Source organism: Neoarius graeffei, chromosome 19 (genome assembly GCF_027579695.1).
Source record: "Neoarius graeffei isolate fNeoGra1 chromosome 19, fNeoGra1.pri, whole genome shotgun sequence".
Taxonomy (NCBI): domain Eukaryota; kingdom Metazoa; phylum Chordata; class Actinopteri; order Siluriformes; family Ariidae; genus Neoarius; species Neoarius graeffei.
Genome location: NC_083587.1, coordinates 30,513,734 through 30,536,971, shown reverse-complemented (window position 1 = coordinate 30,536,971; position 23,238 = coordinate 30,513,734). Strand labels below are relative to the sequence as shown.

Genomic DNA, 23,238 nt, shown 5'->3' with positions numbered 1-23,238 from the left:
CTGCAGGATAGGTGTGGGGGTGGGGTGAGATGGTGAAACACCAAAAATAATCATTTACGCATTTTGTGTAAGTGCGGAAATATACTTCAGAATTTGTCAAAAGAGTGTCTGTTTTTTCAGATGAGAAATATAAAACTCTGATGCTCTCTGGAAGCCCCGCCCCTTTCCCCAAATTCTCACACTATTAAAATTTTGGCTTGTGTTCACGGTGCTTTGAAACAAGCCCTGATGCAGCGGCCTTGCTTTGTGTCAAGGTACGTAAATGGGGAATGTTTCGAGTTCAGTGAAAGAAAAAAAAAGCCTACGATGACTAACACATTACAAACAATATTAATGCTAACTAGACAAAGATTTAAAAATGCTGTTTGCTCTTCAGTGCTCAGAAGTTTGAGCAGCAGATCAATAATGCAAGACGTTATTCTTCTTCAGAGCTGGCAAGTCTGTTCATTCATTAATTCATTCATCCATCCATTAGCTATACCGCTTATCCATTAGGGCCATGTGTGAGCTTTAGCCAATCCCAGCTGACTTTGGGTGAGAGGAGGGGTATAGCCTGGACAGGTCGCCAGTCTATCAAAGGACTAACATAGGAAACCAACCATTCACACTCACGTTCACTAAATTCACAATTTAGAGTAGCCAGCTGACCTAATCTACAAGTCTTTAGACTGTAGGAGGAACCCAGATGAAACCCTAGCGTTTACTGACGTATCAACAGTGTCTCTTTTCGTGAGCCGTGTTTCTCTTAGCAGGCCAATTAGCTGAAATTCACATTTTCACTTCCTGTATTAGTCCTTCCATCCATCCATTATCTGTAGCTGCTTATCCTGTTCTACAGGGTCGCAGGCAAGCTGGAGCCTATCCCAGCTGACTATGGGCAAGAGGCGGGGTACACCCTGGACAAGTCGCCAGGTCATCACAGGGCTGACACATAGAGACAAACAACCATTCACACTCACATTCACACCTACGGTCAATTTAGAGTCACCAGTTAACCTAACCTGCATGTCTTTGGACTGTGGGGGAAACCGGAGCACCCGGAGGAAACCCACGCAGACACGGGGAGAACATGCAAACTCCACACAGAAAGGCCACCGTCAGCCACTGGACTCAAACCCAGGACCTTCTTGCTGTGAGGCGACAGCGCTAACCACTACACCACCGTGCTGCCCCGTATTAGTCCTATTATCTACTAATATTAGAACCTACTAAACATGATCTTGGATGACTATTTGCTGAATTCCGTGAAAAGAATGCAAATAAATGAGTGTCATGATCAGTCCAGGTGATTCATGTCGAGAACTTTGTCCTTATAACTGCACTAATTCTAATTCACCCAGTTTACATCTATCATCACGTTGAAGGAAGCTGAGGACGCACACTAGTCATGGCTCTTCATGAAACTGGATGAGCATGGCAGCAGCATTCGGGGCTGATTCTACAAACAAGTGATAAATTAAAGGAAAAAGTACAGGAGGTGAACCAGCAATATAGCGATGAGCCGCCAGAACAGCTTCAACCCGCCTTGATATAGATTCATCACGTCACCGACTTGAGATCTGTGAAGGTCATCATCCTCATCATTCTGGCTCCACTTCTCTAAAGAAGATCTAATGAGGCTGACTTTTGGCCTTCTGAGAGTAACTCAAAGCTTCACAAACTCTTTTTTAAACTCTCCTGTCTACATCCTCATGCCAAGAAAACCATCTTTTAGTCCACAAAATATGGTAATGTGCCAAAATGAAATGCGTTTAGTAGAAGAAAAAAAAAACAAAAAAAACAAAAGGTGCAAAAATAAAGTCGTAAATTGAGGCATCTGTTGCTGTACAGCAGGTACAAAACCGTTCTAGATTATATTCATCTCTACAAGTGATATTTATAGAACTATACATCTTTACTGTACTGTACACGTCTACTGATAACTGTAAAATGTCTTTTTTAATCCCTCCCCTTCTTCTTTTCATTTTTCATCTTTCCTTCCCTGTTCGAGTGCAGTGCATGTCAGTGCAGTAGTGAAGAGCTGTAGTGCCCTTTATGTTCACTAGAGGGCGAGCCTGATCTCTCCTTCTCTCGTTTTTCCTCTTCTGTCTCTTCAGTCAGGAAGCTTTGGAAAGTCTGAGCTCGAGGGATCAGGGTCATCATCGAACTCACACCTAAGGAAAGAAAAAAAAAACGATAGATTATTAGGAAGAGTCAGTGAGACAGACATACAGACACATGGACAGACAGGAGTTAAAGTCGGAACTGGTCACAGTGACCTGTGAATTAAACATCACTCTAGAACCAAAGTAGGTGATGGTGGGTGAGCGAATAACTCTCGTTCTGCTCAACACCATACACCTCTGTGCTTAAACACAGATCTGTGAATGTGTTTACTGTATATACTACTGGGGACCAGATGTCCCCACAAGGAGAGTAAAATCTGACTATTTCGACCTTGTGGGGACATTTGGATGGGCCACATAGGGAAATTGCTGCTGTGTTGTTGTTTTTTTTAAACAAAAATAAAAAAAGAGCCTTTTCATTACTGAGGTTAGAGTTGGGTTGGGTTGAGGTGCAGGCACAGTATGAATGAACTGCAATAATAATTGTCAATGGAAGGTCCTCACACAGAGATAGTGAAACAAACGTGTGTGTGTGTGTGTGTGTGTCTCGACACTACTGTCACCTTGGAAATTGCTGTCAAGCAAGTTACTCTGTGTGTGTGTGTGTGTGTGTGTGTGTGTATTCCAGGCTCTCAGGTGCTTTGGGATTTGGCCTGAGCAGAGAAGAATACAGGAGCAGGAGGCACACACGCACAGCTGGTTGAGTCTCCTATTTATACTGCCACTATATTTACTCCTACACATCATGGCAGAACAGCGCATCTCAAAATCACACTGCAACCCTGCATTTGTCATGGCATAAAGCCTCTTATCATTATCGTATTATTTCTTATACCCATGTATCCTCACTATCCGGAACCACAACAGCACCAGAACCACCAAGAATAAATCATTACATTCAATAATACTGAAATTATATCAAACACAAATCGACAGCTCTAAGAAAATATTGAACTAAATGAATGAAGTTGACGATAAAAATGGCAACATCCTTCACACTTAACGGCAGGGTATAACATCAGGAACAACAGCGATATGTATTTACTCATCTTTTTACATACATACTGTATATGAATGTACAGTGGTGCTTGAAAGTTTGTGAACCCTTTAGAATTTTCTATATTTCTGCATAAATATGAACTAAAACATCATCAGATTTTCACACAAGTCCTAAAAGTAGATAAAGAGAACCCAGTTAAACAAATGAGACAAAAATATTATACTTGGTCATTTATTTATTGAGGAAAATGATCCAATATTACATATCTGTGAGTGGCAAAAATATGTGAACCTTTGCTTTCAGTATCTGGTGTGACACTCTTGTGCAGCAATAACTGCAACTAAACATTTCCGGTAACTGTTGATCAGTCCTGCACACCGGCTTGGAGGAATTTTAGCCCATTCCTCCGTACAGAACAGTTTCAACTCTGGGATGTTGGTGGGTTTCCTCACATGAACTGCTCGCTTCAGGTCTTTCCACAACATTTCAATTGGATTAAGGTCAGGACTTTGACTTGGCCATTCCAAAACATTAACTTTATTCTTCTTTAACCATTCCTTGGTAGAACGACTCGTGTGCTTAGGGTCGTTGTCTTGCTGCATGACCCACCTTCTCTTGAGATTCAGTTCATGGACAGATATCCTGCCCAGATGCAGCAAAACAGGCCCAAACCATGACACTACCACCGCCACCATGTTTCACAGATGGGATAAGGTTCTTATGCTGGAATGCAGTGTTTTCCTTTCTCCAAAAACAATACTTCTCATTTAAACCAAAAAGTTATATTTTGGTCTCATCTATCCACAAAACATTTTTACAATAGCTCTCTGGCTTGTCCACGTGATCTTTAGCAACCTGCAGATGAGCAGCAATGTTCTTTTTGGAGAGCAGTGGCTTTCTCCTTGCAACTCTGCCATGCACACGATTGTTGTTCAGTGTTCTACTGATGGTGGACTCATGAACCTTAACATTAGCCAATGTGAGAGAGGCCTTCAGTTGCTTAGAAGTTACCCTGGGGTCCTTTGTGACCTCACCAACTATTACACGCCTTGCCCTTGGAGTGATCTTTGTTGGTCGACCACTCCTGGGGAGGGTAACAATGGTCTTGAATTTCCTCCATTTGTACACAATCTGTCTGACTGTGGATTGGTGGAGTCCAAACTCTTTCGAGATGGTTTTGTAACCTTTTCCAGCCTGATGAGCATCAACAACGCTTTTTCTGAGGTCCTCAGAAATCTCCTTTGTTTGTGCCATGATACACTTCCACAAACATGTGTTGTGAAGATCAGACTTTGATAGATCCCTGTTCTTTAAATAAAACAGGGTGCCCACTCACACCTGATTGTCATCCCATTGATTGAAAACACCTGACTCTAATTTCACCTTCAAATTAACTGTTAATCCTAGAGGTTCACATACTTTTGCCACTCACAGATATGTAATATTGGATCATTTTCCTCAATAAATAAATGACCAAGTATAATATTTTTGTCTCATTTGTTTAACTGGGATCTCTTTATCTACTTTTAGGACTTGTGTGAAGATCTGATGATGTTTTAGGTCATATTTATGCAGAAATATAGAAAATTCTAAAGGGTTCACAAACTTTCAAGCACCACTGTATGTTTCCTGTCTTTTCCTAAAATGGATATAATCTGACCTGCGAACCCTGAGGAGAATACCGGTACGTAATCTCAGGAAGAGGAAGGAGGAAAAACAGTGCATTTCCGATAGTCCTTTTCTCAAATAATCTAATCTCCCTTGTAGAAACTGTAAAATGGTTCCACATGACTGACATTTTCCATTGTTTGTTTACTGACCATTTGCAGGCAAAAGATGTTTGGTAGCCAAAATTTTAGTGCATTCCGAATGAACATAGCTCCCAAAAGTCTCCTAATACAGGTTAAATGAACATTTCTAGCAAAATGTAACCAACTTTATTTACAAAAACATTTTCTACATGGATGCTCACCATTTCGCTGAGTCATCTCTCCCACTCATGATGAACTCATGTTAACACATCTGGTGTTACACAGGTAATACTTCGAATGTGTTCCTTTACAGCAGTATACACTGTAGGCTACATTCTGGGCTGTCTCAGATGAAAGATGACCAACGTGAAAGAAACCTGGTGATATTTTTGGTCACAGTATGAGAGAGGTTCAAAGATGGCCGCTGTTACGATCTTGCGACCAATTCTGACTGTCCAAATTGTAGGATGGCCATCTCATAATACACTGTGTGCACAATTATTAGGCAAGTTGTATTCCTGATGATTAATTTTATCGTTGAACAAATACAGTGCTCTCAGTCAATCCAAATTGTTAATAAACCTAAAACCAGAATGATTAACAAAGGAAAGGGGAGTTTAGGCCTTCTCAGGGGAATATATAAGTGTGCACAATTATTAGGCAACATTTAGTGTGCAGAATTATTATGCAACTAAATGAAAAGCTTAAAGTTTCCCCATCTCACTTGTTTATTTTAATTTTCAGTGTAACAAATAAACAACTCAGAATTAACAAATAAACACTTCTAGCATTTCAAAAATATTCAGTGACCAATATAGCCACCCTTCTTTTCAATAACTGCCATGAGCCTTCCATCCAGTCTGTTAGTTTTTTGATTTGTTGACAATCAACTTTTTGTGCAGGAGCAACCATGGCCTCCCAAATGCTATTCAGAGTGGTGTATTGTCTTCCCTCGCTGTAAATCTAATGCTTAAGAAGGGGCCACAAGTACTCAATAGGGTTTAAGTCAGGTGAGGAAGGGGGCCATGTCATTACTTTGTCATCTTTAAGGCCTTTGCGGGCTCGCCAAGCAGTGGAGTACTAGGGTGCATGTGATGGTGCATTGTTCTGCATAACAATCATGGCCTTCTTGAATGATGCAGACTTCTTCCCATACCACTGCTTGAAGAATGTATCTTTTAGAAACTGGCAGTAGGTTTGGAAGTTGATGTTAAGTCCATCTTCAACCTGAAATGGTCAAACTAGCTCATCCTTAATAATAGCAGCCCATGCCATTACCCCTCCACCACCTTGCTGGTGTCTGAGTCAAAGTGCCCTGTGTCCATTAGTTATCCAGCTATGGGCCCATCCATCTGGTCTATCCAGAGTCACTCTCATTTCATCCGTCCATAAAACCTTTGGAAAATCTGTCTTCAGATATTTCTTGGCCCAATCTTGACATTTCAACTTGTGAGTCTTGTTTAGTGGTGGTCGTGTTTCAGCCTTCCTTACCTTGGCCATATCTCTGAGCACCGAACACCTTGTCCTTCTGGACACTCCAGGTCGGTTGCAGTTCTAGAATATTGTGGCACTGGAGGATAATGGGTTCCTGGTAGCTTCATGTTTAATCCTTCTCAAGTCTTTTGCAGTTAATTTGTGTCTTTTCTTCTCCACACATTTTTTGCGACCCTGTTGACTATTTGCAACAAAACGTTTGATTGTTCTGTGCTCACATTTCTATTGCTTAGCTATTTCAAGAGTGCTGCATCCCTCTGATAGGCATTTTACAATTTTTGTCTTTTCAGTGTCTGTTAAATCTCTTTTTTGGCCCATTTTGCCTGAGATAAAGAAGCTGCCTAATAATTATGCACACCTTAATATAGGGTATTAATGACTTTAGGTCACACCCTCCCTCATTACACAAATAAATACCACCTGAGAATGCTTAAATCCAATTAGCATTCAAGTGTATCTAGCTTGCGGTTGGAAAACATGCATAGAAATAATGGTAGGGTCAGAGTACTCACTTGCCTAATAATTGTGCACACAGTGTATGTCTGCTGCTATGTCCTACAAGTACATCTACGAACCAACCAATAGGAATGCAGCATGAAATGACACACTGATCAACACAACACTGGCACCAAACCAGCAAGGACTGGATTCTTTCTTAGCTTCACCATTGACCACTATACCGGCGTAGACTAATTAAATACGCCGTTTTATTCTTGTACACTGATTTGCCTACAATTCAGTAAACGTCATCATCATACATTGTACATAGTGTACGCCGTGTGATCAAAAAGTGCCAGGACTGTTCCTGTTGCTAATGAACAGAGTACAGCAAGGTCATGTGCATTCAGCAGGAGCAAGCAGTACTTCTCGTGAATCGGTACGCCATGTGATGTCGTGCTGTCAGCATCGAGATTGTTGTTATATGTGTTTTTGTGACAATGTGCACATGCACATTTGCAAATTCTGTGTCAAACTCAGGGAATCAGCAACAGAGACCCTTGAAATGCTTCAGCAAGCCTACAACAATGAAGCAATGAGCTGGGTGAGGTATTTTGAAGTGTGAATGCCAATCAAAATGCCTCGCCTGGCTTACTGCTTCATGTGCATTTTGTCATAAAAACGCATGTAACACAGGACCCGATGTTTACAGCGCGACATCAAGCGGCATACTGTTTCACAAGTGTTACTGCTCACTCCTGCTTCATGTGCATGACCATGCTATGCTCCATTCGTTCGCAACAGGAACAGTCCTGGATCTTTTTGATTGCACCAAACCTGATCTTATATCCAAGTTCAGTAGATCCATGTCACACACTCACTGTGGCTTGCAATGAATTTATTCGAATTCTGAAATCTCAGTCTGTCGGCATTATTAAATGATCATTGCGCTAAATATAATATAAACCAAGTATGAAAAATTTTAGAAGATAAAATTTTGGAAATCTGGAAGTGTTGATTTATCCTAAGTACAGAGAATTTTGGGACACGCTGTAATTATCTCAGTCAGACATGCTTTTATGCAGTAGACTTTATTTCACATTAGTGAATTTAAAACATTCTCCTTTTAAAGTAGCACAAAGCGAGCATCTTTCAAGTGGGAAAATCAATGACGAAGATCACTCATGCGAAATAAGGGAAGAGAGAGTCCAGAAAATTGTCAATAATTCAGGATGTTGAATGCTGTCATATGTTGTCCTCAGAACTGTCATTGTTTCTCACAAGAGGAACACATGTTTTGATCAAAGTGCCATTTACGTAACTCTGAAGGTCAGTATACACACACGCGCGCACACAAAACTCCGCAGTCAGAATGAGACACTTGGGAGCAATCAAGCTGATCGAAGCGTTCAGTGGCTCTCAACGTCTGAAGCAGGTCGCATCACGTGTGTGTGTGTGGCCAAGTTTTTATCTGTTTATGGGGACCAAATTTTGCAGGGACAATCGGTCTGTGTGCATGTGTATATGTGTCCTTTCCACCTGACCAAGCCAAACTGAACAGCCACTTATATCTTCTTCATCATTCCAACAAGAAGACACGTCAGAGACAGACCAGAGTGCCTGACTGAAAGGAGCACTTCAGTGCTCGTCAAACAAAGCTCTGTCTACTGCATCTGGATGTACATATGTCTTCTTACCAGGAAGAAGAACTGACATGTTTCTATGCTCTGATAAAAGAACAATGTTTGTTCCACATACAATACAGCGGCAGTCTGAGGCCTTGTTAATTATGCTAATTAATTACATTACATTAATGGCATTTAGCAGTACAACATACCCAGAGCAGTCTTGGATGCCTTGCTCAAGGGTACTTTAGCCATTCCTGCTGGTCCAGGGAATCAAACCAGGAACCGTTTGGACCTAAAGCTGCTTCTCTAAACATTAGGCCATGGCTTCACCATCCTTTATTGGAGGAGGTTCTGTTTTCACCTCCATTTATTTGTTTGTTTGTTCCCAACGTAACTCAAAAAGTAGTCAACGGATTTTGATGAAAGTTTGACAAAAGGTGAGTCATGGGCCGAGGAACAATTTAGATTTTGATGCAAATTCAGATATGTATGTAGATCCATTTTTTTTTGTCTGTTCCCAACATAACTCAAAAAGTAGTGAACGGATTTGGATGAAATTTGGTGGACAGCTTTAGTATTGTTCTAGGTTCTAGTGATTCGATTTTGATGTTGATAACATGTTGCTTGGCAGAGGCATACACTCTACCGAGTGCCCTTCTAGTTTCAATATACGATCATATAACATGAATTCATGACTCCAACCATTCTGTTCAAACAACAAATATGATCAGAGGCATCTTAGGAATTAATTCCTGTTACTTTCCTGAAGGTTAAACACCATCAGACCTTAAAAAAAGATCATAATTCCATAAATACATCCCAAAGTTATTTCAGCATTGTATTTAAGCAGTCAAACAAAAGGCTTTGGAGATGTTCATTAATTTGATCCGGCATAACTGAAAAATATGTGCATGTGAAATTCCATCAACACATCATGACATTTGAATTCGTGTTGATTTACAAAAATGTAGCACCACCACCAGAACAAGCTTTATCAGAGTGACATATCCAGTCATGTGACCTTTTTGAGAATGCAGACTGCTAATTAAAAGAAAGATCTACATAAATAGGTGGCATGTTGGTATAAAGCATAGGCATGTCTGCCTCACAGCTGCAAGGTCTCCAGTTCGATCCTGAGCTTTTCACTCGGGTTACTGCTTATGTGGAGCTTTGTATTTTCACACCACGTGTGTGTGTAGATTTCCTCCAGGTTCTCTGGTTTCCTCCCACATCCCAAAAACATGTTGTAGGTAGATGTAGGATGTACTGGCTACTCTAAACTGCCTCTACTGTAGTTGTAAATGGGTGTATGCATAGTGTCCTGGCATCCAAGCCTCGTTCTAAAAGTGTCTCTGGAATAAGCTGCAGATCCAATGTGACCCTGAACAGGATTCGTGAACCTGAATGAACGATGGATAATATTCATGTACATGTTATATATTACTTGTTAAATGTAAGCCCTCTGGTTTGAACATGAAAAGCAAGCATGGTTTAGACGTATACGATTACTGAGGGAAATCCAGCTTTATGCAACATTAAATATTAAAACATCTAAGAGTTAGTTAGGTATTAAAGGAGCAGTGTGTCATTTTAAGAGCCCTCTGCTGCCAGTGAGGTGAACTGCAACAAAAATCAATGAAAAGCTTTTTACAACCACTGCAAAAAAAAAAAAAATCTCAAAACAAATAATAGCAAACCCATACATTAAAACTAATTATGCCTTGTTAGTGCTTTGTTTATAAAAAAAAAAAAAGAAAAAAAAGATGAGGTCTGTTCCAGCTGTGAGTGAAGCTCAATTCTGGCCCAGAAAAACGTTAAAAGCAGCCTGAAATTTAGAAACTACATACATCCACTGTCAGCCAACATTATAAATCAGTTTTTCCTCAAGTATCTTTGAAATGATGATTATTGCAGATCTAAAAAGACTTTTTACATATCACACATATCATCTTTAAAGTATTACTTATTTTTACTTTTACTCATTGCTTCAGCATTATCTGGAAGACATTTGTTTTCTTTCTTTGTCTTTCTCTTGTTACACACTCTGTATTCTAGTGATGCATTCATTCAGTGTATTCAATCATTTTCAAAAAAAAAGGAACAACATCCTGTTGGATTTCTTGCTGAGAAGAATAAACAAGCAGGATGAAATCTCAGTAAGTCAATGGCGAAAGGTTCGAATAACAGGTGATGGATGGAGTAGCGTTTTTGAGGCATTCAGTTAAAAAACTAATTTCATTTTGTTGAAGTCACCGACTCAGTGTTAGAACTTGTTTATCAGTGGTTAAAAAAAAAGGAACAGTGATGCAAAGGAAGTGAATATACAATAAATCATTGTCAAATAAAATAATGTTGTCAGATCTGCATGGGTTCATGTTTACAAATTCATCTAAATATGCAATCGAAAGGGCAGCTGCGTTACCAAGCAAAATATTTTACTACGATTTTTTTCTAATCAGTGAAAGCAGAAACATTTACTGCACTGCTAGCTCTCTCTCTCTCTCTCTCTCGTATTCACACTGAATTTATTTATCCAATTTTAAACAAGAATATTCTGCCGAATTTGTATTTCGAAGGAGAATAAATGAGCGTGATGAACAACCACTACATCTAACACTAACGCTTTGATAATACAAATGCCATGATGATGGATGAGCTGCATTTTAAAGGCATTGCCTCATTAGAAAGACAAATTTCCATTTTGAAAATAAATAAATAAATAAATAAATAAATAAATAAATAAACAAACACTGACGAAATGTAGCTTATTGTCTTATTTTCTTATTAGGACTTTTTCTCCAACCTCGAGTCGCAAATTAGTCACACTGTAACACGCCCTTTTCTTGGTCTGTCTACAGTAAGTGTGATGTTCCAGTAATTATAGTAGTTTGATGCCTCATGTGACAAAATAACGTACTAGCGGGTTTCTAACATACAACACTCAGAAGATCAATATAAAGTAAACAGTATGGTTTAGCATGGCTGTGTATTGATTTAAAAAGATATATAGATAGATGATTTCTCGGCCTGACATAGGAATAAATGGAAATGCTTTATAATCTGAATTATGGCAACCCTAAAAGGACAAACACTAAACTAGACTTGTCCCATAAGTGCTGTTTTTTTTTAAAGATCTTCAAAATATAATAACTCTAAAAGGTTCAACGGCTCCAAAGATTAATGCTAACAATACACAGGGTTCTCTCCAATGAAATTATAATGAGTGTAATACTGCATGAAATCACTCAGGCATCAGGTACGAGACTCTAATCCTCTAAACAGAGAGAAAGATCCATTAAGTACTATTTTATTCATCACTGTTGAGGTTTTTACCATAACAGTTGCAGGGGAAAAGCATTAAGACTTTAAGGTGATTGTGTAGCAATGCATAACGAGGATGTTTTCCTGTATTTTATTATATTAAAACCCTGATTAAGGAATATTAATAATGCACAACACACCTGTTGTTTTATCGTGATAACTGTAAATGTCTCCCATGCTGTTCTGACGTGTGATGTGATGCCAGTAAGCGCTCCGTGGCAGAGAGATCGACTTGGTTAATGTGTTTTCCCTCAAAAAGGTCTGCAAAAAAAACAAAAGCAAACAAAACGCACACACGCACGCACACAAACCACAAAACACACAGCATTCATGTTACATTATCATTTCAAAAGCCTACATAAATTTGAATTATTACTCAAATAAACATGAGCTTAATATCGCAATTTCCTAACATTCACTTTAAACCAGCACATGATTCTTGTGCATCAGTACATTAATACTGCAAAATATATATCGTTTATCATCATCATGCTGTTTTCCTGATATAATGCCAAAGGGCACAATATGGAAATAAGCCCTCAAAGGTCCTCAAAAAAAGTTACATTTTGACACTAAAGAGTTCTTCATTTTGTCCCTCTGAGAAAACAACAACAACAAAAAAAATTGTGATATGGAAAACCCAATGAGAAATGTGTTGAGGTGTGACTGAATCCTGGACTTATTTTTGGTAACGTTCGTTTAACATTCAAGCTACAGAGTGGTAAATGAAGTCATTCTATTTTAAAGATGTCTATGATTTCCTGACTCTGAATGTCACGCTTTGATCAAGTAACTGGAAAGTTATGTGCAGTAGCTAAATGGACATAATGAATTGTAATCAGATGCCAGCGGTCACAACATCCGTGTGTCGGAATAGGTTCTTTAAATACAATTCCTTGGTTTTAACTTTTGAGCGTAACCAGATATTCAAGTCCCCATGCACCGGGTTCTTGGCTGTGATTTGATACCAAAACAGGAAGTCAGAGTGACGTCGTGTTCAAGGGCTTTATTCACTTACATAACTGTCAGTAGTGTTCATGATACACCGCACCCTCGCCAAATCGAAACAAACCCGAAAGTATCTTCAAGAACTAGCTAAATATCAAAAACAGTGAAGAGATAACAAGAACCTTTTACGTACTCTTTTAATTACTGATGGAGAAGCCTCGATTTTACAGAACGACAGGATCGTGTTCTCGCTCATTCTGAGGAACAGATATATTCCAAGTCCTCCAAGAAATGCCTGATGCATATAACCATAACCTTGTACAACTTACTTCCTCTTCCAAATGAATAAACCCCAGCTATTAGGGATGGATGGACCAATGAACCATGTTTATTGCTAACAAGCTCCTACTGCAGCAAATGAGCTACTACTGTAGAGCAAGACAGGACCATGCACAGGTCATATAAGATTCTCAAAAGCATTTAATTGACAGATCACAACATTCTGCCGAGATATGAATCATCATTTTCCCAGAAGTGATGAACAATAAAATTAAAATGAGAATATTTCTGACTACATTATTAGTATAATATGATGGCCATAATCAACAGGTAGCAAAAGCAATAATATGACTGATTTCTGGGGTACTTTCTGTAAAACTCTGTACTTTTAGAGCTACTTCTGTGTATATAGTGTATATTAGTATATACACTCACTGGCCACTTTAATAGGAACCTGTTCTTGATTCTAAGATTCCTGTTCTTGGCTGCAGGAGTGGAACCCAATGTGTTCTTCTGCTGTTGCATGCTGAGATGCTTTTCTGCTCACCATGGTTGTAAAGAGTGATTATATGAGTCACTATATCCTTCCTGACAGCTCAAACCAGTCTGGCCATTTTCCTCTGACCTTTCATCAATAAGGTGTTTGTTTCCACCCACAGAACTGTCGCTCATTCAGTGTTTTTTGTTTTTCACACCATTCTGTGTAAACTCTAGAGACTGTTGTGTGTGAAAACCCCAGGAGATCAGCAGTTTCTGAAATACTCAAACCAGTCCATCTGGCACCAACACCCATGCCACAGTGAAAGTCACACTTTGAGATCACAATTTTTCCCATTCTGATGTTTGAAGTGAACATTAACTGAAGCTCTTGATTTGTATCTGCATGTTTTTATGCATTGTGCTGCTGTCAAGGGATTGGCTGATTAGAGAACTGCATAAAACAGCAGGTGGATGGGTGTTCCTAATAGAGTGGCCAGTGAGTGTATAGTATATATAATAAAACATGTCAACACACTGAACTCAGGGACCGCACATCTCACTTTACCTCGCTCATTTGCACTATTCCGCACTACCTCATCTTAACAGCTGCTAGTTTGTTTATACTGCTTATTTCATGTTCCATGTTTACCTGCTATACCTCAAGTGCCCTTGACTGTTTGGTTATTTGAACCAATGTGTGTGTGTGTGTGTATATATATATATATATATATATATATATATATATATATATATATATATATATATATATATATATATATAAGTGTTTAGTCTACGTCTAGTTCATATCTAGAGTGTTTATATTGTCTGTTTGAGTGTTTAGTCTGTGTGTAGTTCTTATCTAGTGTTTACACTGTTTATATTGTCTGAGTGTTTAGTCTATGTCTAGTTCTTATGTAGAGTGTTTATACTGTTTATATTGTTTATTTCAGTTATTCTATTTTTATTTATTGCATTGCCTGTTTGCACCGTGGGTCAGAGAGGACTGAAATTTCATCTGTGCTGTATGTCGAGCATGTATAGCATATTTGACAATAAAGTTGACTTGACTTGAAAATTGGATCATTTGAAGGGTTTTCCCAGGCCTCCACACATCATTTCCAGTTACAAGTGTAGGTCTTAATCTATAACCCCAAAGCATTTTTGAGAAAAAGTCTTTTGTCTAAGAGTGTCGTCTAAAATCGAGTGTGCAAAGCAGAAGCAAAAAGCCTGAACACATCATCAGTTTCCATGATCTGAGTTGGGAGGTGAGGTGAGCAGGAACACTGTGTGTATTATGACCATGCAGCATGACAGAGTTCAGTATTCTACCTCATTTTAATACTTCATTATACTCATGGACTAATTACCATGACTTTATCATCAGTAATGAAGCTGGTACACCAAGGACTTGGTCAAGGGAAAAGGGCTGTACCTAAGGATGCATTGGTACCAGTACTGGTCTTGGGTATCAGTCTGATAATGTGTTCACTAAGGCCCTGGTCACACTACAGTTCACGATGAGTTTGCGAATACTTGGCGATGAAAAACTGGTAACATCACCACCAATTGTGCAATACACGGCGAATGTTCTCTGAACTTCGCAAATTGTTTTTGGTGCGTCTCTACCTTGTGAGTGGCCAAAAACATTGCAAAAAAACTTCAATGCATGCAATGCAATTTGGTGGTGATGTTTTCATTGGCAAACTAAGCAGCGAATACTCAGAGATGGGTATGGGAATACTTCCTGAAGCTCAGGGAATGTTCATCGAGCCTCTTCAGATGTATTTGTCTCAAATCCATGTACCTGATGCTCGCAGGAACCTCATCAACACAGCAGCGATGCATAGCCTAACCTCTGCCGAGACTTAACGTGCATTTAGGGACCCTTTGGAAGCGCGCTTGGGACCCAGTCGTTATGGGAAACACCTGATGCTGATTTGAGCACAATCAGCATGCGCATACAAGGACACTGTTTTCATAGAGACTTTGCGAAGTACTGTGTCAGGTATGCAGCAATAGACAGATGCAAGTGCAGGAAGAGTTGTTTTTTAGCAGGTGTGATATTTACAAAAACAAAACGTGAGGCAAGGTCAGAGTAACAAAACACAAATGAAACCAAAAGCAGAGTCATAAACATGGCAAGAAACACACGTGACCGTGATAATGATAATATTTCACAAAGCCTCTGTGAAAACAGCATCCTTATATGCGTGTGCTGATTGCGCTCAAATCAGCATCAAGTGTTTCCCATAATGACTGGGTTCTGTGAGCGAGCGTGGCTGCTCAACCATGCGAAGGCATGACAGTTAAGTGTTTGCCTGCTGTGTGACTACAACTTTTAGCCTGCCTGTACATCACCATAATGCATCATTTTCATCGATAACCCATTGCAAAGCATCGTGAGCTGTCAGGTGACCATAGCTTTACTCATACTTGTAAAAAGCAGTCTGATACCAACATCTAATACCATGTGACAATATGGGATATAGGCTTTCATTGAATACAAAAAATCAGCTAAATAAAAGTTCCATGACACCCCCTTTATAATTAGATTACTTATCTGGACATCTGTGTGAATTAGTGCCAAAAAACGTGGACTCATCGTATTCATACTTGGTCTGTAAAGAATATAACTCTCTAACGTCAGACCGAACTGTTGAATGGATAAATTAAATACAATAACCTGTGACTTTTTCTCGAATTCCAGCATCATGCGTTCATGCTGTTCTGCGATCGACAGTGTGGCAGAGTGAACTCGCTGGTAGATCACTTCTCCTTCTCTCGTTTGGAATGTGAACAATCCTTCTCCTGTATCACACATCCTGTAACACACACACACACGCACATTTGTCTTACTATCCTTTTACAGACCTTCCATTTACATAATACTTAATGTAGCTAATTTATGCTATACCTACACCTCAGTCTAACCTCAACATCCAGGAAAGTTTGTTCTTTTTGTGCCTTTTTCTTTTTTTTTTTAATCAAAGCTGTTGTTTCTGTAAAAAAAAAAAAAAGAAAAAAAAAAAAAAAAGGTTTTGTCATGGGGACCAGCCAAATGTTCCCAAAAGGCCAAAACCGTCCTTGATAATGATATTCTGAATTTAACTCTCCTGTTGTTCTCACTATTCTGTCCCAGGTCACCTCTTTAGAGCTAAAATGTCCATTATCCAAAACCTGCTATATTTCCATTTTAAAGATGAAATCCAGCTCACTTTGTCCCCGGAACAGAAATGTCTTTTGTGGCTCCATTTTCATATATGACATATTGCTAAGGGGGCGGCACGGTGGCGTAGTGGTTAGTGCTGTCGCCTTATACTGTAGCAAGAAGGTCCTGGGTTCAAGCCCAGTAGCCAGCGAGGGCCTTTCTGTGTAGAGTTTGCATGTTCTCCCCGTGTCTGCATGGGTTTCCTCCAGGTGCTCTGGTTTCCCCCACAGTCCAAAGACATGCAGCTTAGGTTAATTGACTGAGTGTGAATGGTTGTTTGTCTCTATGTGTCAGCCCTGCGATAACCTGGCAACTTATCCAGGGTGTACCCCGCCTCTCACCCATAGTCAGCTGGGATAGGCTCCAGCTTGCCTGCAACCCTGTAGAACAGGATAAAGCGGCTACAGATAATGGATGGATGGACATATTGCTAAGTACTACCATGAAGAGAAAACTAATTTTAGCTTTGCAAAGTCCTTTTTTCCATTTTTATATGTAACAATGTCATACGATGTTGGACATGACATCAACAAGTCTCTCTGAGACACTGAAACAATTTTGGAGTGAGTTGTGTTTGACAGTTTGAGATGAGTAGAGTGTGAAGAACTTCTCCCGTTTCTAAACATGGCACCAAAATTTCATTTGTGATGAATATTTCGACAGTAAATATTTGTAGAAATGAATATTTTTACCTTCCGGACTCGAAGGTAAAGCATGTAGAGTCTCGTCCATACCGTCGCAGTGAACTCAGAGGCCACATGACCAGTTTAACTCTGGCATTATGGACGTCCCACAGGTAAATGTTCTCCTGCGTGATCTGCATCGTGCACTCGCCATAAATATCCAGATTGGGCGTAGGCATCAGATACACATTAAACCTCTCTGGAGATAAAGAAACATAACATCATTTTGGGATAGCTCTCAAAAAAGAATAGATAATTTCTTCCTAAGATCACATGGTATGGAAATAGTGAGTCAGTGACTCATCAGTGAGCATTAAATATTCTTCCATGAAGGTCATATAAAGAAGGTCAGGTATTACTCATCAAGAGATGAGAGGGGAAAAAACCCAAAGTGGTTACAGTGGCAACTGAATCAAACATAATAATAATAATAATAATAATAATAATAATAATAATAATAATAAATTATTATTATTATTATATAATACAGTGTCTTGCAAAAGTAGTCATCCCCTTGGTGTTTGTCCTGTTTTGTCGCATTACAAGCTGGAATTAAAATGGATTTTTGGAGGGTTAGCACCATTTGATTTACACAATATACCAACAACTTTAAACACGCACATTGTTGTTTTATTGTGACACAAACAATAATTAAGATGAAAAAACAGAAATTAGGAGTGTGCATAGGTATTCACCCCCTTTCGTATGAAACCCTTAAATAAGAGCTGGTGACCAATAAGACCAATTCACTTCATTGGTCACACAATTAGTTGATTAAGATCCACCTGTGTGCAATCAAATTATCACATGATCTGTCACATGATGTCTGTATAAATCAACCTGTTCTGGAAGGACCCTGACTCTGCAACACTACTAAGCAAACAACATGAAAACCAAGGAGCCTCCAAACAGGTCAGAGACAAAGTTGTGGAGAAGTATAGATCAGGGTTGGGTTATAAAAAATATCCCAAACTTTGAATATCCCAGGGAGCATCATTAAATCCATTAAAGCAAAATGGAAAGAATATGGCACCACTACAAACCTGACAAGAGAAGGCCGCCCACCAAAAATTTCAGACCGGGCAAGGAGGACATTAATCAGAGATGCAGCAAAGACACCAAAGATAACACTGAAGGAGCTTAAAGATCACTTTAAGCTGTACACTGCACAGAGCAGGGCTTTATGGAAGAGTGGCCAGAAAAAAGTCATTGCTTAAGAAAACACATGTGGAGTTTGCCCAACAGTATGTGGCAGACTCCCCAAACACATGGAAGAAGATTCTCTGGTCAAATGAGATTAAAATTAAACTTTTTGTCCATCATGGGAAATGCCATGTGTGGCGCAAACCCAACAGCCTGAGAACACCATTCCTACAGTGAAGCATGGTGGTGGCAGCATCATGCTGTGGGGATGTTTTTCATCTGCAGGGACAAGAAAGCTGGTCAGGACTGAAGGAAAGATGGATGGCACTAAATACTGGAGGAAAACCTGTTTGAGTCAGACAGAGGTTTTAGATTGTGACGAAGGTTCACTTTCCAACAGGACAATGACCCTAAACATACTGCTAAAGCTACCCTGGAGTGGTTTAAAGGGACAAATTTAAATGTCTTGGAATGGCCTAGTCAAAGCCCAGACCTCAATCCAATTGAGAATCTGTGGCATAACTTGAAGATTGCTGTACACCAACGCAACCCATCTAACCTGAACAAGTTGGAGCAGTTTTGCCTTGAGGAATGGACAAAAATCCCAGTGGCTAGATGTGCTAAGCTAATAGAGCCATACCCCAAGAGACTTGCAGCTGTAATTGCAGCAAAGGTGGCTCTATAGAGTATTGACTTTTTTTTTGGGGGGGGGGGGGGGGGGAATTACCATTATTAATTATTTATTTTAATAATAATAATTATTAATTATTATTAATAATTATTGTTAATTATTATTTGTGTCACAATAAAACAATTTGCACCTTTAAAGTTGTCGGAATGTTGTGTAAATCAAATGGTGCTAACCCCCCCAACAATAAATTTTAATTCCAGCTTGTACTGCGACAAAACAAGACAAACACAAATGGGGATGAATACTTTTGCAAGACACTGTAATTTTCCTGCTAACGCCATTTTCCACTGTTGAGATAGTCTAGCTTGTATGTGAGCCAGGAACATGAAGGTTGACCAACTGTTGCCTTGGGAAATGAAAACAAGACTTCACCAAGCCACATAAATTAGTTCTAAATAGACTCTTGATTGCTTAACCCAAATGAATCGTCACTAATTATATCAAATGTGTTTCCTTTTCGAAGAGAAAGGCAGTATGATGTAGCTGTTTTTGTTCAAATTAAATCCAATATAATAATGAAAAGTACTCCTCTGGAATGCAGAGGAGTCACGACAATGAGTCACGACAATGAGATTTCTTCTGAAAGCTAATCAATATTTTCAGGTCTTTAAGAAAATGATATGAAAAGACAAAAAAAAGAACAAGTTGTCCAAAGAGTAGTGCTTTCATAGCTTGCGTACACTTTGTACTGATATTTTATGTGCACATATAAATACACACATATAATATGCAAGACGCTGACAGATTTTACTGAGTTCAATAATAAATTTTATACAGCTGCACTTATTTCTACTTCCAGATCAGCACAACAGCTTGTGCACGAAATTTCAGCTCATTCGGATGTATAGTGCCAGTCAAAAGTATGGACACACCTTCTAATTCAATGTTTTTTCTTTATTTTTATTAATTAAAAAGACACATCGTGTCTTAAAGTAATTATGGATGTCATTTCTCTTTACTTAGTTGAGCGGTTCTTGACATAATATGGATTACTACAGTTGTGGAATAGGGCTATTTACTGTATTATTATTATTTACTGTTTGCTCTCTTAATTATATACATATTAAGAAGACAATAAATTGCACTAATTAATTTTTGAAGAGGCACACCTGTTAACCCCTTGGCTGCCACCCATAATTAATTGTAATGTGCCGGGCATATGGACCCTTTTCACGTGACGTCACGACAAACGCGGCCGCCATTTTGGACATGTACTACCAGTAGTTTACCACAGCCAACACTGAGGAACGGCAGCAAAGAAAGTGTTTATTTTCAGCAAGACTTCCATCATGACACTATATTGTTGTGCACCTGGATGTAGTAACCATCAACAAACAAGGCAAGGGTTATCATTTTATCAGATCCCGACGGAGAAGATGGATAGCGGCCATTAACAGATTGGCAGCCCTCAGCATACCAGCGCTTGTGTAGTGACCACTTTGTTGGAGGTAAGACGAATAAAATTAGCCAGAAAAGGCATTACATTGCTGTTAACATTCTGTGGCGGCGAGTGTGTAACCAAATAGGCTAAAATAACCCATTGTAACCTTTTTGTTCTTCTGTAGTAGCTATTAGCTAACGACATTAGCTAGCGTTGTGTTCCTTTGCTGTTGGTAGACTGTAGGACAGATCAGAGGCAGTGTCCTACAAACAGTGCTTAATTTGAGGGGGAGCAAGCCGGAGCACGCTCCGGAACCTCGGGCGTTGGCTCCGGCAGCTATTTACACTGGATCTGGTGATCCGACACCTCTTCTGACTATGTAACAAAAAAAAAAAAATAATAATAATAATAATAATAATAATTAAATAAAAAAATGCAAGTTTATTTAGTGTTAATGTCTGATTTTGATATCTGTCTTGTTGGTGATTTCTCTCATGAAACGACATCCACAAAATATCTGCAGATGAACTTAATTTGCAGTGTTATTACAAAACATGCCCAGAAGCGCAGCGCCGCGCCCCCCCCCCTTTTTTCCGCACCGGAGCCGCTCATCCTCTGTGCTCCGGGACCTCCCACTTTACAAATTAAGCACTGCCTACAAATAAGTGTTCAAAACAAGAGGAACATGTATTTGTTTCTTAAATCCAGGCCGTTCCCTGTAATCTGTAACAACGGTTGGAGAAAGTAATGGCAAATAGTGAGTGCACAAACCATAGAAGGTAAACTGTACACAGCGTCAGGGCAGTGTGATGGTATGTCTACTTTTAGATTGTGTTAGCTTATCAATGAACACACTCGTCACTCGACGAGTTTCACGTCTTTACGACGGACACTTAAATGTGTGTTAGGTATTACTGTTGCAGTCTAAGCAGTCATTGTAGCAGCTAGATGAGCGAGAACCGAAAGGGTCTGTGCCATAAACCGTTATTTCTGTACGGCGTTGCTAATGTGTTGTTACTGTTGTTATTTCTCCCTCTGCTCGCCCTGTAAATGCCCTACGTCGCTGGATAGCGAAGGTGTTTTCTGCATCTTGCTCTTTTTTCTTGTATGTTCTCCGTTTGTCGCCTTCCTCGCATTCAAACCAATTCGAGCCGAAGTCCGCTACATGTCCAAAATGGTGGTCGCGTTTACGAAGGTCACGTGACTGAAAAGGGTCTATAGGACAAAAATAGGTCAAAATTGGGATATTTTGATAATCTTTCTCTAACTTGTTCAGAACTTTATATTTTCAATATTTGTATAGAAAAATCACAAAAAACACTGTTGTAGAGTAAAAATAACTTTAGTAATCAAAAACAACTTCAAAAACATCCAAAAAAAACAAAACAAGGGGTCTTGTCAATGAGAACCTGTCCATAAACATGAATTACTAGTACTTGAAAACACAATGTACACCACGGGTCCATGTATTCCAAGTAACTGGGTACCATTTTTATGATGGTCTTTGGTATGACCCAACCCTGAATAGAACTCCCAATCGAGAGGCAGACACACTAACCACTAGGCCAACTTGTGGTAATGTATCACTGTGACGTGAAAGTAATGTGCCATGTAAGGTACATAAAAGGTAGCATACATCATAAGGCACAGCCGTAAAAGATTACATGACGTACGTGACTCGTCCAAGGGCATTGAAGCCAGCATTTACCTTGATGATGCTTTGTACACTATTGGTATTATCTTAACCAGCTTCATGAGGTAGTCACCTGGAATGCTTTTCAATTAGCATTCCAGGTGACTACCTCATGAAGCTGGTTAAGATAATACCAATAGTGTACCTGTACAAAGCGTCATCAAGGTAAATGCTGGCTACTTTAAATAATCTAAAACATGAAATATTTTGGGGGGTTTTTTAACACTTTTTTCTTTACCACATTATTCCACATGTTCCAGATGTTATTTAATACTTGTGATGTCTTCAGTGTTGTTCTACAATGTAGAAAATAGTCCAAATACAGAAACACCTATGAATGAGTAGGGATGTACAAACTTTTCACTGGTACTGTCCAGTTCCTGGACAGTACAACCAATGCAACATGCAACCAATCATAAATTAAATTTGGTTCTGCCTAGAAGTGATTGGCATGTGACATATTGTTTATAAATGTAATGGCTTTGGAAAACCTTTCATATTTTTAATAATAACTATTGTGAAGGTTACACTCTGTTGAATATTTTGACACAAATTTTATCTTGTTTTGGTATAGTTTGCAAATAAGTAGGTTTTTCATATCATGCAAATTCGCTCCAAATCTCCTGTAATTATAAAATCTAATTAGCTCTTGAGACTTTTTTGTTTAGGAGAAAAAAAAAATTGTCATAGAGCATCTGGTTCCTGATTTCCTGAAACAAAACATTGAACACTGCACTAAAATGCAACCACTAGGTCAATTGGGATCATCTTGCTTCCCTGAAAAATGGGAGGGATAATGGGATAATTTACCATCTAATTTACCATCTATTCACCATGTTTCACACCTTTGACATATGGTGTGGTCTGCAAGATGTTTTATGGAAGAAGAAGAACTCAGAAAAAAATAGAGTCCCACATCCTTTCGTGCTTGGCCCCTAACTCGCAATATCCTTATCAGCTTATAAGCAAAAATTTATATTCCATATAAATCTAAA

General features: G+C 39.1%; 1 protein-coding gene across 2 annotated transcripts in view; it reads right to left on the bottom strand.

The window, feature by feature from the left end:
• Positions 1–2,001: 2,001 nt before the first annotated feature.
• The window catches only part of dok6 (docking protein 6), a 141,103-nt gene continuing 119,866 nt past the window's right edge, over positions 2,002–23,238 (bottom strand). Inside the window, exons 5-8 of one of the 2 annotated variants that reach the window (XM_060899985.1) lie at positions 17,345–17,534; positions 16,128–16,266; positions 11,874–11,998; positions 2,002–2,146 (exon numbers count right to left, since the gene is read on the bottom strand). In XM_060899985.1, the coding sequence (XP_060755968.1) occupies positions 2,002–2,146; positions 11,874–11,998; positions 16,128–16,266; positions 17,345–17,534 (599 nt within the window). Of the gene's footprint in view, positions 2,154–11,873; positions 11,999–16,127; positions 16,267–17,344; positions 17,535–23,238 lie in introns of both variants that reach the window. The other variant, XM_060899984.1, reaches the window with a different exon arrangement.